Source organism: Gouania willdenowi, chromosome 14 (assembly GCF_900634775.1).
Source record: "Gouania willdenowi chromosome 14, fGouWil2.1, whole genome shotgun sequence".
Lineage (NCBI taxonomy): Eukaryota > Metazoa > Chordata > Actinopteri > Blenniiformes > Gobiesocidae > Gouania > Gouania willdenowi.
In genome coordinates, this window is record NC_041057.1 from 9,541,539 (window position 1) to 9,554,648 (window position 13,110).

Consider the following 13,110-nt stretch of genomic DNA (forward strand, 5'->3'; position numbering starts at 1 on the left):
GGAGGGTGCTGGAAGGGTCAGGAAGATTAATGCTGCTTGTAGAGAAGTCCGGGGCAGCAAAAGTCTAAGGCTTCTTCTGTGAGTGTGTGTGTGTGTGTATGTGTGTGTGTGTGTGCGCGCGCACATGTGTGTGTTTAAACATACACCGTCATCACCATGTGTCGCCTAGCCATTTAGGATCTTCAGGTCCATTCAACCTTCAACAAATAAGTAAAATGCAACTTTAAAACCATTTACTCTTATAATAATACATATTTGTTGTTTTCAGTGTAGAATACTATGAAATAAGTTAACTCACCTATATATATATATATATATATATATATAGGTGAATTATATATATATATATATATATATATATACACACATATGTGTTTACCTAAAAATGCAGTCAAACTGTTTGGTACAAATCTTACTGTATGTTTTCCGCAAGAACCGTGTTCGCCCCTCGTTTGTACACGCGGATGTAGACACATATAAAACATTTGCAAGAAAGAACACTTTAAAATACAAACGCGTAAAGTGATAAACTTTCATCACCGTGCTTTAAAAACACAAGCTGTTCTGGTCAAACACTGGAGTGACTATTATGTCCTATTTCTTACAGTATCATTCCCAATGGTTGCTGCGTTTCTATGGCCGTAGTGGACGAGACACTTTAACAAACTTGTAAAACAATGGAAGCGGTTATCTTTTATCCCACCAAAATAAAAGTAAAAATCTGTGCCATACTGTGAGTACTGTAAATGTGTATTGTGTACAGTATCGTAGGTCTTGTATTCACAACAGTGTCTTTAAGTCACACATTTGTAGATATGGCAAAAATAATAATTCAAGCAAAGTCAATTTGGAGAATAATTACCCTCTCTAAGTCAGTATGCCTACCCAAATGTGGGTAAATCAAGCTAACTCTGGAATTGATCTACAGCCAATAGTACTTTTTACTGAGAGGTAGAATAGAACACTGTAAGCAAAGTCACTTAGTTGTAGATTTGTTTTTTGTCTTTGGCCTTGGTTGGATATTTTCTTGAAATAGAAACTTTTGAGTTTAAAGCTGCTGGGAATGATAACTAACTTTGTTTCTTTTTTTTTTTTTCAATAAAATAGCAAAAAAAGATGTAGTGTAGGACTCGTAAATAAACAAAAATCTAAGGTATTTCTTCTGAAAAACAGAAGAATTTACTGGTTGAAATTGCTGCTTGCAAGTTTGCTATTGATTCACCATAAATAATAGAACTGTTGCCAAATGGTTAGGTCCTGTAAAAGAATGAAAAGACTGCATAAAAACAGAAAAGTTTCATTAAAAAGTTTTTGTTCTTCATTCTTACTGTGATTTATTGTGTTTCTTTGCAACACTTAGTGATTGGCTTGATGCCATTTTTATACTGGTTATTTATGGTTTCAATCCGTGAAAACACACTATTTTTTTCTTTGGCAGTGCCTTTTGGATCACCCTGTAGTAGATGAGAACAACTATTGGATAAAATAAAAAAATATTTATTTATCGTTTCCAGCAGCTTCGCACATTTAATAAGAAAATTAACTAAAATAAATAAATATATAATAAATAGGTAAAGTGGCTGTAATAAAGACAGTGTCTGAAAAAATAAACCCCCACAAACAAGAAACTAGTTCTCTTCTACATGCAGCCATTCGTGTATTTTAATGTGATTTATTGACCTGAGATGGTTTGATTTCTGGCCTTTATATGACTTGACCACAGGTGTGTTTGTTTGTATGCGTGTCTATGTATGTGTATAAGTGTGTCTGTGTAAAGAATGTTGAGTACATTATACGTTTTTTCTTACACAGTGCAGCAAAACGTGCTGCAAAAGAGAAAAAACGAAAGAAAAAATAAAGAGCAACTACATTCAAGAATTAACATTTTGGCAAAAGAAAAAAATAGTGCATAAATAGGAGAGCAGAAACAAACAAAACGTGATCAAGCCACATTATAAAATGGGATATTTACATTTCTTCACATCAGAACTCTTATTTTAAAAATGTTACAGTATAAATAGTATTTCAAGTTTTTTTTTTTACTGTTATGATCATTTTAATATCATTTTATCTATTTACATGAACAATATATTGAATTTACTAATTATATTATGTGCGTTATATACATTATATATATATATTTTTTTCAAATAAGACATTTTGTATTTAACTTAAGCTCATATATAAAAGTGTAACGACGTGTTGTGTCATGATCGAAAAGCTTAAGTTGCTGACTAAACTCTTTAAGTTGGGAAGAGCAGAAATTTAAATATGAAAAATTACGTCAAGATCATCGATGTAAAATACATCTTTGTCAATGGATGTTCATCATGGCCGATGCAAGCAATCCTGCATACTGATATTATTGTTGTGTATGATCATTATAGAACACTAGGATTTCACTTTACGAACCTGTTTCTAAAGTAAAATAATGTTTATCGTCTGAGGAGTACGAGGAAAGAAAATCCGTCTGATAAAAAGACTGTGTGAGAGCAGAGGACGATCAATTGGCTTTAAGACAAACTTCAAATTGCATTGTGGAGATTATTATGGACTCTATGTACTACAAAACGATGTACCCAGAACACGTACGAAAATATAATACATTTCAATTTGAACTTTGGTGTCGCTTTGCAGCCCAGCACCAAATAGTCCATGGCCCAGTGGTTGAGGACCACTGCTTTGAAAACATTACTACTTATCACTAATGTGATCTTGACCAAATCATTGAATACCATTAAGATAATTTAACAGTTCAATCAAATGCTAGGAACTGCAATCATATATATAATTTCACATACATTAAAAAAAAACACTTATTTTGTATTTTACAAATGCATCTTGCCTTTGATTGTGTCACTTGCTGTCAACGATATATATTATTACCCTGCCATGTTTGCTGTACTGTACAAATTCTGATATTATGAAGATAAAGTATTCCAGTGCAATCTAAATCCTAATATCAACATTTTGTTTTCATGCTAATTGATGGTTTTTATGAAAGGGGTTTGCTCATGAATGAATTCCATAGCTCAAAAGAGATAATAGAGAGGAGCAGAAATGAACTACATACCATTGTAAACTCCTTGTTTTGAGCCCTCATATCATGCCTTATAATACTTATTCAACAATATTTTGATGCAAAAGGGGTTTTTGTCTCCTGTTCACCTGAATCTATTTTAGCACTTGAGAGTAGTGTTAGTTTTAACGTAAATAAGATCCCATCAATTAGCTAATGAAAAACTTAGGCTACGGGGTAGGTATCTTGTGACAAAAGAGGTTACACATAGATCATCTTATTTAATGCACGTTAAAAAAAAAAAAGACAATAAAAAAAGAAAATCACATGATATGTGAAATAAAAACCAAGGAACAGGCACCTTTTAAGTTTGTAATCTTTCCTTTGTTAGGTTTCTGTTTGCAAGCCACCCAAAAAAAAAAAAAAATTCGTTATAAGGAAGAAACAAGCAAACTTTAGTCTCACCCCCCACTTTTGTCTTCTTTCAGGATTAATTGACATAATAAAGCCAGTAAATTATATTAAACAAGGAAAAAACGCTCGGGAAGATCATCCTCGACCATTTGTCGATGGAGTTTACATCACTCAAGTCTGGGATTGTGATTTTAAGCTGTGAAGCGCGCCTCCGTAGTCGACTCTTTTTCTGAGTCATGTGGCGCTCCAGGGGATTGCGGCCAAAGTTGTGCCGAGCCAGGCCGGCTTTGCGGTACTGTAGAGTTGAGCTGTCGTATGTTAGCATGGTATTCCTTGGGTCGTTGAGACCCAAGGCCAATTCGGAAACGCCCATGTCGTTTTTGATATCCAGGTTGCCCAGGAGTATGTTTTCATGTGTGTCCATCTGTAATAGAAACAAGTTTGATAAATAATTAATGGAAAGTACAAGCATTGTTCAATACCCTTTTTTTGTCCTAATACTGATACCCAGTTACTTAGTATCGGCTGATACCGATACATGCCGATGCTGCAGTGTTTAAAAAAAAAAGGGCAGTGACGTGCAGTCAGGGTAGGCAGTGCCTACCCAAGGGTGAATTGATATTTTGATTATTTGTTTTAATTACAATTAATATTTCAATTTCCGATAGCCTCGTGTAGGCATTTTGTGCTTTTCATAGCCCAAATGACTCAACACCGCTATTTCCTGGTACAGCAGAGACGCTGCACTAATCACACTCTGCTGTAAACCAGGAAGAGGCCACACCCTCTCCCGGTGTGGAAAGTTAGTACTTTCCGATACCAATTCCAGCTTTTTAGTGCTGTATCGGGGCCCCTCCTGACACCAGTATTGGTATTGGCACAACACTAAAAAGTACAGAATGCTTACAATTCACATTACTTTGTGGTCGCTGTTACAAGATATTTCAAAACAGAGTCAAAAAATTAGGTTCTGTACCTTATTCTTTTGATCACCAAGTCCAATGGCTGCATCATCCATAAAGATTGGTTCCCACATGGAGTCGTGGCCATCGAGATCTCTTTGCTTCATTCTTGCATACAGAGTATCATCTCTGCCGACTACACTCCCTACCAGCCACTGAAGGTAAAACACAGCTTAACTCATTAAACACATTCCTAAATGTTATCTATATTCTTTGAGCTTCAAGAGAAGCTGCACCTAACCAAACTTCACCTTGTTTGGATCCATTCTCATCTTTTCGTTGTTGGCGATGGCTGATTTCTCAGCTGCTCTTTTCTGACGCTGAGGGCCCCGGCCAAAGAAGATGTAGTTTACCAGAGCGTACTCCAGCAGAGCCAGGAAGACAAAGACGAAGCATCCCATGAGGTACATGTCTATGGCTTTGACGTATGGGATTTTGGGAAGAGTTTCTCTCAAGTGAGTGTTAATTGTGGTCATGGTGAGTACAGTTGTAATGCCTGGAAAAACACAACCAAAGAAAAACCATTATTGGAGGCAATGAGGTATCAGCAAAGTCAGAATTGTTCACCCTTGCATCTCAATTGCTGATGTTCCATTGTTTTACCCACCACTGTAAGAAAGTCATGACTTCCTAATTGAAAAAGTATAGACACGATCACCTGGACTGTTCACTGCACTAAAGGACTAACTGTTTGATGGGTTTAAACCTCCAGAGATCCAAACATTGTTGCGTTATAGTCGATACAATTTCTGTGCTTAACTGAGCATGCTAGGATCAATGGAAATGAGGGGATTAACCATATAACTTAAAAAACATGGTAGGGGAAACAGGGTAGAAGATGGGCATCTAAAGAGCTGCAGCAAATTCAAATGTCACCCATGATCATGTTCATTATCTCCTCTGGAGAACAGTTGTAGACAGTTTGTGAAAGCTTTACCCCCTACACTGTGGTAGTAGTTTTAGACTGATTGCCTTTGCATATCATTGAATTGAGACTGATGCTGATGCTGTATTCGAATGAACTTGGAACTGGTAAATCCAACACAACGAATTGGAAAAGTGCAATAAATCGGTCCTTGAGCTCGGGTCTCCGACTCTGGAATTCAGCCAGGATTCAAACAGCCCGAGTCGATTGGAACGACGTTTTAGCAAAATGACGGCGCACGTCATTATATGTAAACAGTCACTTTCTCCTCAAATTTTACTTTTACAGTATGTGTTGTGTAATTTGGCATTTTTGTTACTAACAGTGTTGAATAACTTTGTAGTGGCATTTCCATTCCCACTCTGTTCATTTGAACGGCGCTCTGCGTAAGTAGTGATACCCGTACAGTTCAATGCATTCTTTCTACAGTCTATGGTTTAATGACGCAAGAAGAATTTTCCTTGCTGGTGCGTTCAAGTCAAACTTAAATTGTATGACATTTCTCTCTCTCTCCCTGAGCCTCGAGGACCTAATATATTTCCCCAGCAGCCATTTTTGCTCCTTGAAAAATATGAAAACAGACATCAGCTTGCTGTGGCCAGTCATGTTTTTCAAGCTTACTGAATGAAACGCATTTACCGCGAAGGTCAAAATTGACGACCAGGATCTTTCCAGGTTTCGAGTGCAATCGAACACAGCTTGACCCAGGATGCTCAATTCCTTGTGTTTTTCGGTCTCCTCTTCTGTTTACACGTACCGCGCCATGTTTTCTCGGATTGAAGTGGTCACGTGACCAGGTATGTTACGCTCTGTGACGTGTATTTGCGGAAAAAGTGTTTACATAGCGCTTTTGCTGTACATTTCAATATAGAAATGTCTGAAATTACTTCTCATGAAAGCGTAAAAACCTTTTAGCGATATTTGAGTGTTTTTTTTAATTCAGGTATTTCCATTACCAGTTTTTATTGCACTATTCAGATTTTGCACATTTCCAAGGGTAATTGAAACCCAGCTTGTCACATACATCATACTAAAGCCTAAACATAATTATCTATGCAAGATTTATCGAATACTTGCCCATCCTTAACCCTATCATGCATATAAATCCACACCTGTACGTTACTAAACAGCCTTCATATACAATTACTAAAATGACAGATGTCCAGTACTTCCAATATGATTCAAGCTAGTTAACACAATATGTGGCTGCTGGAGCTAAACATGAACAACAAAGGATTCCTGGGTGATATGGACATGTGATGCAGCCTTTACAGGCCCATTTTAATACCTGTAAGCAGGTCAGAGTGAAAAATGTTCCTGAATCTGGTGTAGAAAAGGGAGAGGGGGTGGTTGACCAAATATTTCCCAACTCTGTTGACCTACCTCCATTACAGAGCATTACCTTTCCTTTTTTTTTATTATTAAATCCTGTGCATGTCTTTCCCCTGGATCACTAAATGCAGCTCAGTCGTCAATCAGCGAAATTGCCTTGTCGACTAAAGCGAGGGACGGGTGGAAGGATGAATGTAGCTGGTTGTGTGGAGTTGTGTAACAGCACAGACAACTATCTTCTGATAAACACAAAGGGGTCCAAATGATATAAACCTTGCAGGCTACATGGGCTCTACATAATCAAGCCTGACTGAGGGAAATGTGAATCTCAGATAAGCACAAAAGCTCTGGAATCAAAGCTAGGGCAAATCAGACTGGTCATCCATCACAATAGGACTCTGGCTGTGCTGTAAATGTGAATGGTGAGGTTAATAATTGTTAAAACAAGGTATCGTTAATCTGCTTTGAGCAATTTAACATTGATTTAGTGACAGTCTGTTATTAAGTACAGCTTCCCATCATTACATTATGGCCCTTTGAGCGTTAACCATCTCACCTGACTCATACATTACGTGTATATGTTTCAGTGTTATCATATCGCCGAGCATTAAGATTAACAAAAAAAAAAAAAAAAAAAAAAAGTGGACAGAGAGTAATCCAGCCCAGAAAAGAAAGTAATCAGAGGAAGCTCCATAAAATACACCTTGTAGAGATTGTAGAGATTCTGTCCTACAAAACACACAGTTTGAGTTTACTGTAAATGGGCTGCAAATGAAAAATGTAGAATTTTAACACTTCTGCATGTACATCACTGTATGATAATTACTTACAGTTTCTAAGGTGTAAAAAAATGATTTCGACCAGAAAACTCATCCCAAGGGTGGAACTGGATACTTGCATTTAAATGTTTAGAATACTAGTTTCACTAGTACTATGTGGGTTAATCTATGCTATGGAAACCCTGGTGCATGGGAGTGTAAAATTTATATGTAATCATCCCCCAAAGCTCACTCCATGTCATAGGGGAGGAAATATGTGTTACACAGAGCACAGAAACATACTTTAGTGAAATTCTGTCAGTCTTTCAAGGTTGTGAAATAAGTTTATAATCATAAGTTGTTGCTTTCAAGCTGCTTTGGACAATATCTAACATTTTTTTGACTGTACCCATCTTATATCCAAAATTTGTTCCAATTTACGACTGATGCCCCCAAAATCACTGCCAAAGAGACATTTCACACATTTCAGATCACATGAAAATTTCATAACAAGCCCGTTGTTGATGGTGGAGTCATTAAAGACTTGAAGCAACAATTTCAACCTTTGTGAACACATTTTTCAATTTTTCTAAAAAAAAAATAGAATTGACATTGATTTATGAGGCATACACTATAACTTTATTTGTTTAATTTAAATAATAATAATAAAAAAAAATGAGTTATGGTCCCCAGCAGCTTTAATTGAGAACATGATCAGGGTTATCACCAAAAACAGAATTCATTAAAATCAAAATGAAGGTGTTAAACATGATTTGTATTTTTTTTTTGTAAAACTCTGCTCTTTCTTTTCTACTTTTTCTCACCTAGAGCCACTCTGGCAGCGGACGCATCATAGTTGATCCAGAAGGAAACCCAGGAGAGAATTGTGATAAGGATAGAAGGCATGTATGTTTGCAGGATGAAGTACCCGATGTTTCTCTTCAGCTTAAAACTAAGCGACAAACGGGGATATGCACCTGGAAGAGAGATGTAGAAGCAGAATGTAATGAAATGAATCCCAAAAATTGTGTAGAAATTGCTACAATAATAAAAAAAATAAAAACGTTATTTATTGGATTAAATTTTAAATAACTGTATCATATCTAGATATAAATATTAGCATTAATGCAAAATAATACAAATAAAAAAACACAACATTTGAACTGTGACTGTAAAACTCCGAGAATTTTCAAAGGTTGGAAACCAATGGGAAAAAACTGTGAATTAACAAAATGGAAGGTATGGCAGGGATATTAAATAATTAAATATTAAATGTTAAATAAATATATTTTAGCATTGTCTATAATTTCAGCATCAGTTTTTTCAAAATGACTCCCATGTACCGATTAATTATAAACAATTGTTCTGATAAAATTTCTTTTTTATATTTTCCTAAATTCCAAAGCCTAAATTCTGGGGGATTTTATTTATTTATTTATTTATTTTTTTAATCAAATTATCATTATTATTTTAATTGTATTAATAATACCAACATTTCAACTACGATTGCAAAACTCCAGGAATTTCAAGGTTGGTCTTCAACAGAGATATTAAATATAGTTAAATAAATATATTTCTGCATTGTCTAAAATTTTAGCTAGTTATTTAAAATCCCATCTTCCGGTTAATTCCAATAAATAATTCTGATATAAAGTTTTTTTGTTTTTTTTAATATTTGCTAAAATTCCAAAGCCTAAGTTCTGAATAATTTCATGTGTACTGTATTCTGTATACAAGTCTTTTTTTCCTTTGTCAATTCAAAAATATATTAAAAAAAATAGTCAAGTTTTGGTATTGCAATTTGCAAGAAAATCTTATCGTGAAGAGATTATCATTAAGATCTTGAAAAAAGTTTGATTTAAAAGGTCTGGAATAACAAGATTAATTTTTATATTTAATTGATTGAAACTAAAATAATCAACATTTCCATCTGACATATGACACATAAAGCTTAAGCAACAACAGCAAGGAGCTTTACTGGAAAATGATAATCATCAGGACAACAACAGTGACTTTGCTTATCCTTGAAATGATTCATGACACTTGAATTGGATGTGTGCCAAGTGCTTGAAAACTGCTGATGAATGCATTTCTAAGTGTCCTCCAGTTTGGTTTTAAAGGGAATTCCCAATCTATTCTTTGTCCCTCCCTGTATGAGGTAATGTATTCTGCTAAGCTATAAGTCGACACTTGGTTGAACCCGCTTGCAAACAAACACACACGCATCTGCGCACAAACGCACACCGAGTGCGACGTAAGCTCTATTCTATTATTAGGCTGATGGGTGAGAAGCGTGTGACCTCGACGAATCAGCTTCGCCCTAATGGAGCCTGCAATCTTTATGCATTATTCTCATTCAGAACAGTCCCTATCCCAGCTGCCATATTCACAAAAAATCACTGTCCTGCTTAGAAATACCTGCTTGCATGAAACATTCATGAATATGAATAAACTGAGGAGATGAATATTTCATTGTATCAGACAGTGTTCTTTTTGTTTACCAGTGTTTAATAAGTCATGGTGTTTTTCTGTTTCCCAGGGTTGTATCTGGTTCGAGGATTTCAATTGTGTGTTTGCATAAGTGCTCTCATGGCCCTCTTGCTTTTCCAGAAATAAGCACATGGCATTTTTCATAGAAACATCTCTCAGCGAGTCCCTGTGTATAATTACACCAGCATTGTTTGGGTTTTTTTTTCAGCAGAAGTAGATTTGTGTAGCTTTTAATGAATATTACAATAAACAGACAAGGATAAATACATATATACTGTGTGTAAATGAATAAATAACAGCTGTTGGTTTACTTGTATTGTGTTGATATTTGATATTACCTGTGGAGAACACAACCTTCTTGGCGATGAGTTTATGATCCACGATGGAGAACTGGGGCAACTCGATCCGGTCCACGCCTGTCACAGCGTTATTTCCTCCTCGCCAGTAGAATTCTATATCATCTGTGGTATATCCGTCTGACCAAAGGAACAGAGAAGATGAATCTCTTAGAACTGTATTTCCCAACCATCGGTACTCTTGCAGGGTTTAGTTGGATATATTTATGAATTCATGTGTGGCACGATGTGAAAACTCATTAGAAGTCAAACTTATACAGTACATGTCAATCTCAGTGTTCACATGTACCCCAACTATAGAAATGTCCTTATTTTTGTACATAATCCTATTAAAGATTACCAACCATATTATCAGACATACATTATAAAAATGCAAACTTAAAATGTGTTAATTCATCAGTTTTACTGGTAAATACTAGTTATATCAGCCTCAATATGAAAGCATCTCACAGACCAACATTGTTGGTTTGTTGATACTGTAAAGCAGAGATAGGCCACTTTTAGCATGAGGAAGGGGGGGTGTTAAATAAGAAGGCCACATTATGAACATTAATGTCAGCATATAGAATAATGGCCAGAGATGACCATTAATACAGGAAAGAACAAAAGGTTTAGTGCGTTTTTGTAGTCGTTCGGTGTATTTATGAGTTATCTTGTGTATGTTTCTGTAATTATATTTTTTTTGAGTCATTTTTTGGATCCTAATTGTAGTTTTGTGTCTTACTGGGGTCATTTAATTGTTTTTTTTTGTTTTGTTACAATTATGTAGGTTTTGGAGTCATTTTGCATTTTTTTGTGAGATTTTGTGAATTTATTCTGTCATTTTGTGTGTTTTTGTTACCCTTTTGTGCATTTTCGTAGAGTTTTTGTCTATTTTCATTGTCATTTTGTGAGTTGTTCTTTTGGGGCCACACAAAAAATAAACCGATGTCTGAACCAATACTAAATAACGGTAAACCGTACCATTTGTTGCGGTGTATGAGTTCCTATGTGGTTCAAGTTGCTGAAGAGAGTTCAGAGGAGCCTACTATCATGTAAATATGTAAATAAAACAAGAGGTACAAATGTAGCAATGAGCATGTATTCATAATTCTAAAATAGGCTCAGGTGGTAAATGAGACAAAAAAAAACAGTGAAAACCAACACAGCCATCAACAGAGGGGCTAGGCCCCCACCCGACAGGCCCAAATATGTGATCCTACCCACCTCCCCGTCCAACCTTTGTGTATATATGTGTATGTGGTGCAATAGCTCCGGAGGGTGGAAGTGGTGGTCACACCCTCCGGGGGTGGTGTGTTGAGGTGCAATTAAAATTGGAGGGATTGGTAGGGCAACTTGAGGTGGGAATGCCGCCCCTGTGCCACTACTCAGTAGCACAGGCGGCGGCACCCTCCACCCCCAGCCACACCATCCAGCCCCCCAAGGGTTGGGTATGGGTGTGTGGTGCGCCAAGTGAGTGAGCCAGACCAGCTGGAAGCGAAGTGAAGTGTTCATTTATGAGGCCTGTCTGGTGCGAGCCCGTCCCGTCCACACGACGGGCCACCGGAGAGGGTAAATGGCGTAGACGGGCACGCGGCACAGTGGACCCCAGGGATACTCGTCAAGCAGCACGGCCGGAGACCCATCCAGCGGCACCCCCCAAACCATGTCAGCCCCACGGAGCACGGTGACATCCCCACCCCCCAGGCACGGCCAGGCAACAGCCACATTCCCCAGCAGTTCAGGGAGCGGCTGTTAAAAACAGTTTAAAATAAAATAAAATGACATCAAGAAATAAAACAGTATCTTGCATCTTCAAATTGTCTACAAAAACTTGAATTTGATAACACATGATCATGTGATCAACATGTTAATTGCTAATTTCTTGCCACACATAAAACATGCATACGGTATTTAACTGGCACATTGGTGGTTAAATGAATCTATTCCCACACAATTAAAATCTGTTTTTACTTCCAGAATAGTGTTTTTGTTGGTTTAGTTATCTTACCATGGATTTAAAACTTAAGGTTAACCACAGGGGCAGGGAAAGTTGATGGTCTGTAGATGTTGCAGGAGGTGAAGTAGGAAGGTGCTGAGTCATTGCACAACGTGATTTATTTTTAGGTTAACAAATTGTTATATCTTGATTTTATTTGCAATTAATCATTAATAGCTACTGTAAAAAAAATACTACTTTTACCAATACATTTTTTTTTTAAAGCAATAGGGAGCCATTGCAAAAGAGTCAAAGAGCCACATGAGGCTCCAGAGCCGCAGGTTGCAGACCACTGGTCTGAGTGGTCAACTTTTAATCATTTAAAGCACATTAACTTCCCTTGTGTCTAAAATGCACAATATAAATGTGAGATTTCCTGTTTTAAATGAAAATATAGCAATGTGTTGATTATAAGCACTGAATAATATGGATAATAATGTAATGCAAATTAAACATGAAAACAATAAATAATAAAACTGTTTTGAACTGTACAATTCCCTGTAGTGGAGAAATGCAGCCCTTGCTACACATACTGTATATCAATCAACGTTATTAAGCTTTTCCTTTGGGCTCTTAGAAGATTAATAGCAACCTAATTAAACAACAACGCTTTCAACATCGTCTAAGACAAATGTTAATTAAAATTCACAGAGAGATAAAAACGCATGTACATTTATATTAATCTGACCATGAGCGACTTCAGCTTTGGTCTCATTTAAAACCTTTGGAGGCAGTAAAGCAGTGAATGATTGCTACAATGTAGTTACGACCCAACAAGGAAAAACAACAAGAAAAAAAAGCTTACATTTTCATTACAATATGATACTAAGCTACCGTGTAAACCACTACTGACTGCCCAGCTGCAGTTGTCATGTC

The 13,110-nt window shown here is 36.5% G+C and overlaps 1 protein-coding gene across 1 annotated transcript in view; it reads right to left on the reverse strand.

Moving 5' to 3' along the window:
* Window positions 1-3,509: 3,509 nt before the first annotated feature.
* Window positions 3,510-13,110, reverse strand: part of gabrb2b (gamma-aminobutyric acid type A receptor subunit beta2b) — a 60,603-nt gene continuing 51,002 nt past the window's right edge. Inside the window, exons 6-10 of the mRNA XM_028467136.1 lie at window positions 10,239-10,376; window positions 8,235-8,387; window positions 4,647-4,891; window positions 4,410-4,550; window positions 3,510-3,857 (exon numbers count right to left, since the gene is read on the reverse strand). Of these exons, the coding sequence (XP_028322937.1) occupies window positions 3,510-3,857; window positions 4,410-4,550; window positions 4,647-4,891; window positions 8,235-8,387; window positions 10,239-10,376 (1,025 nt within the window). The remainder of the gene's footprint in view (window positions 3,858-4,409; window positions 4,551-4,646; window positions 4,892-8,234; window positions 8,388-10,238; window positions 10,377-13,110) is intronic.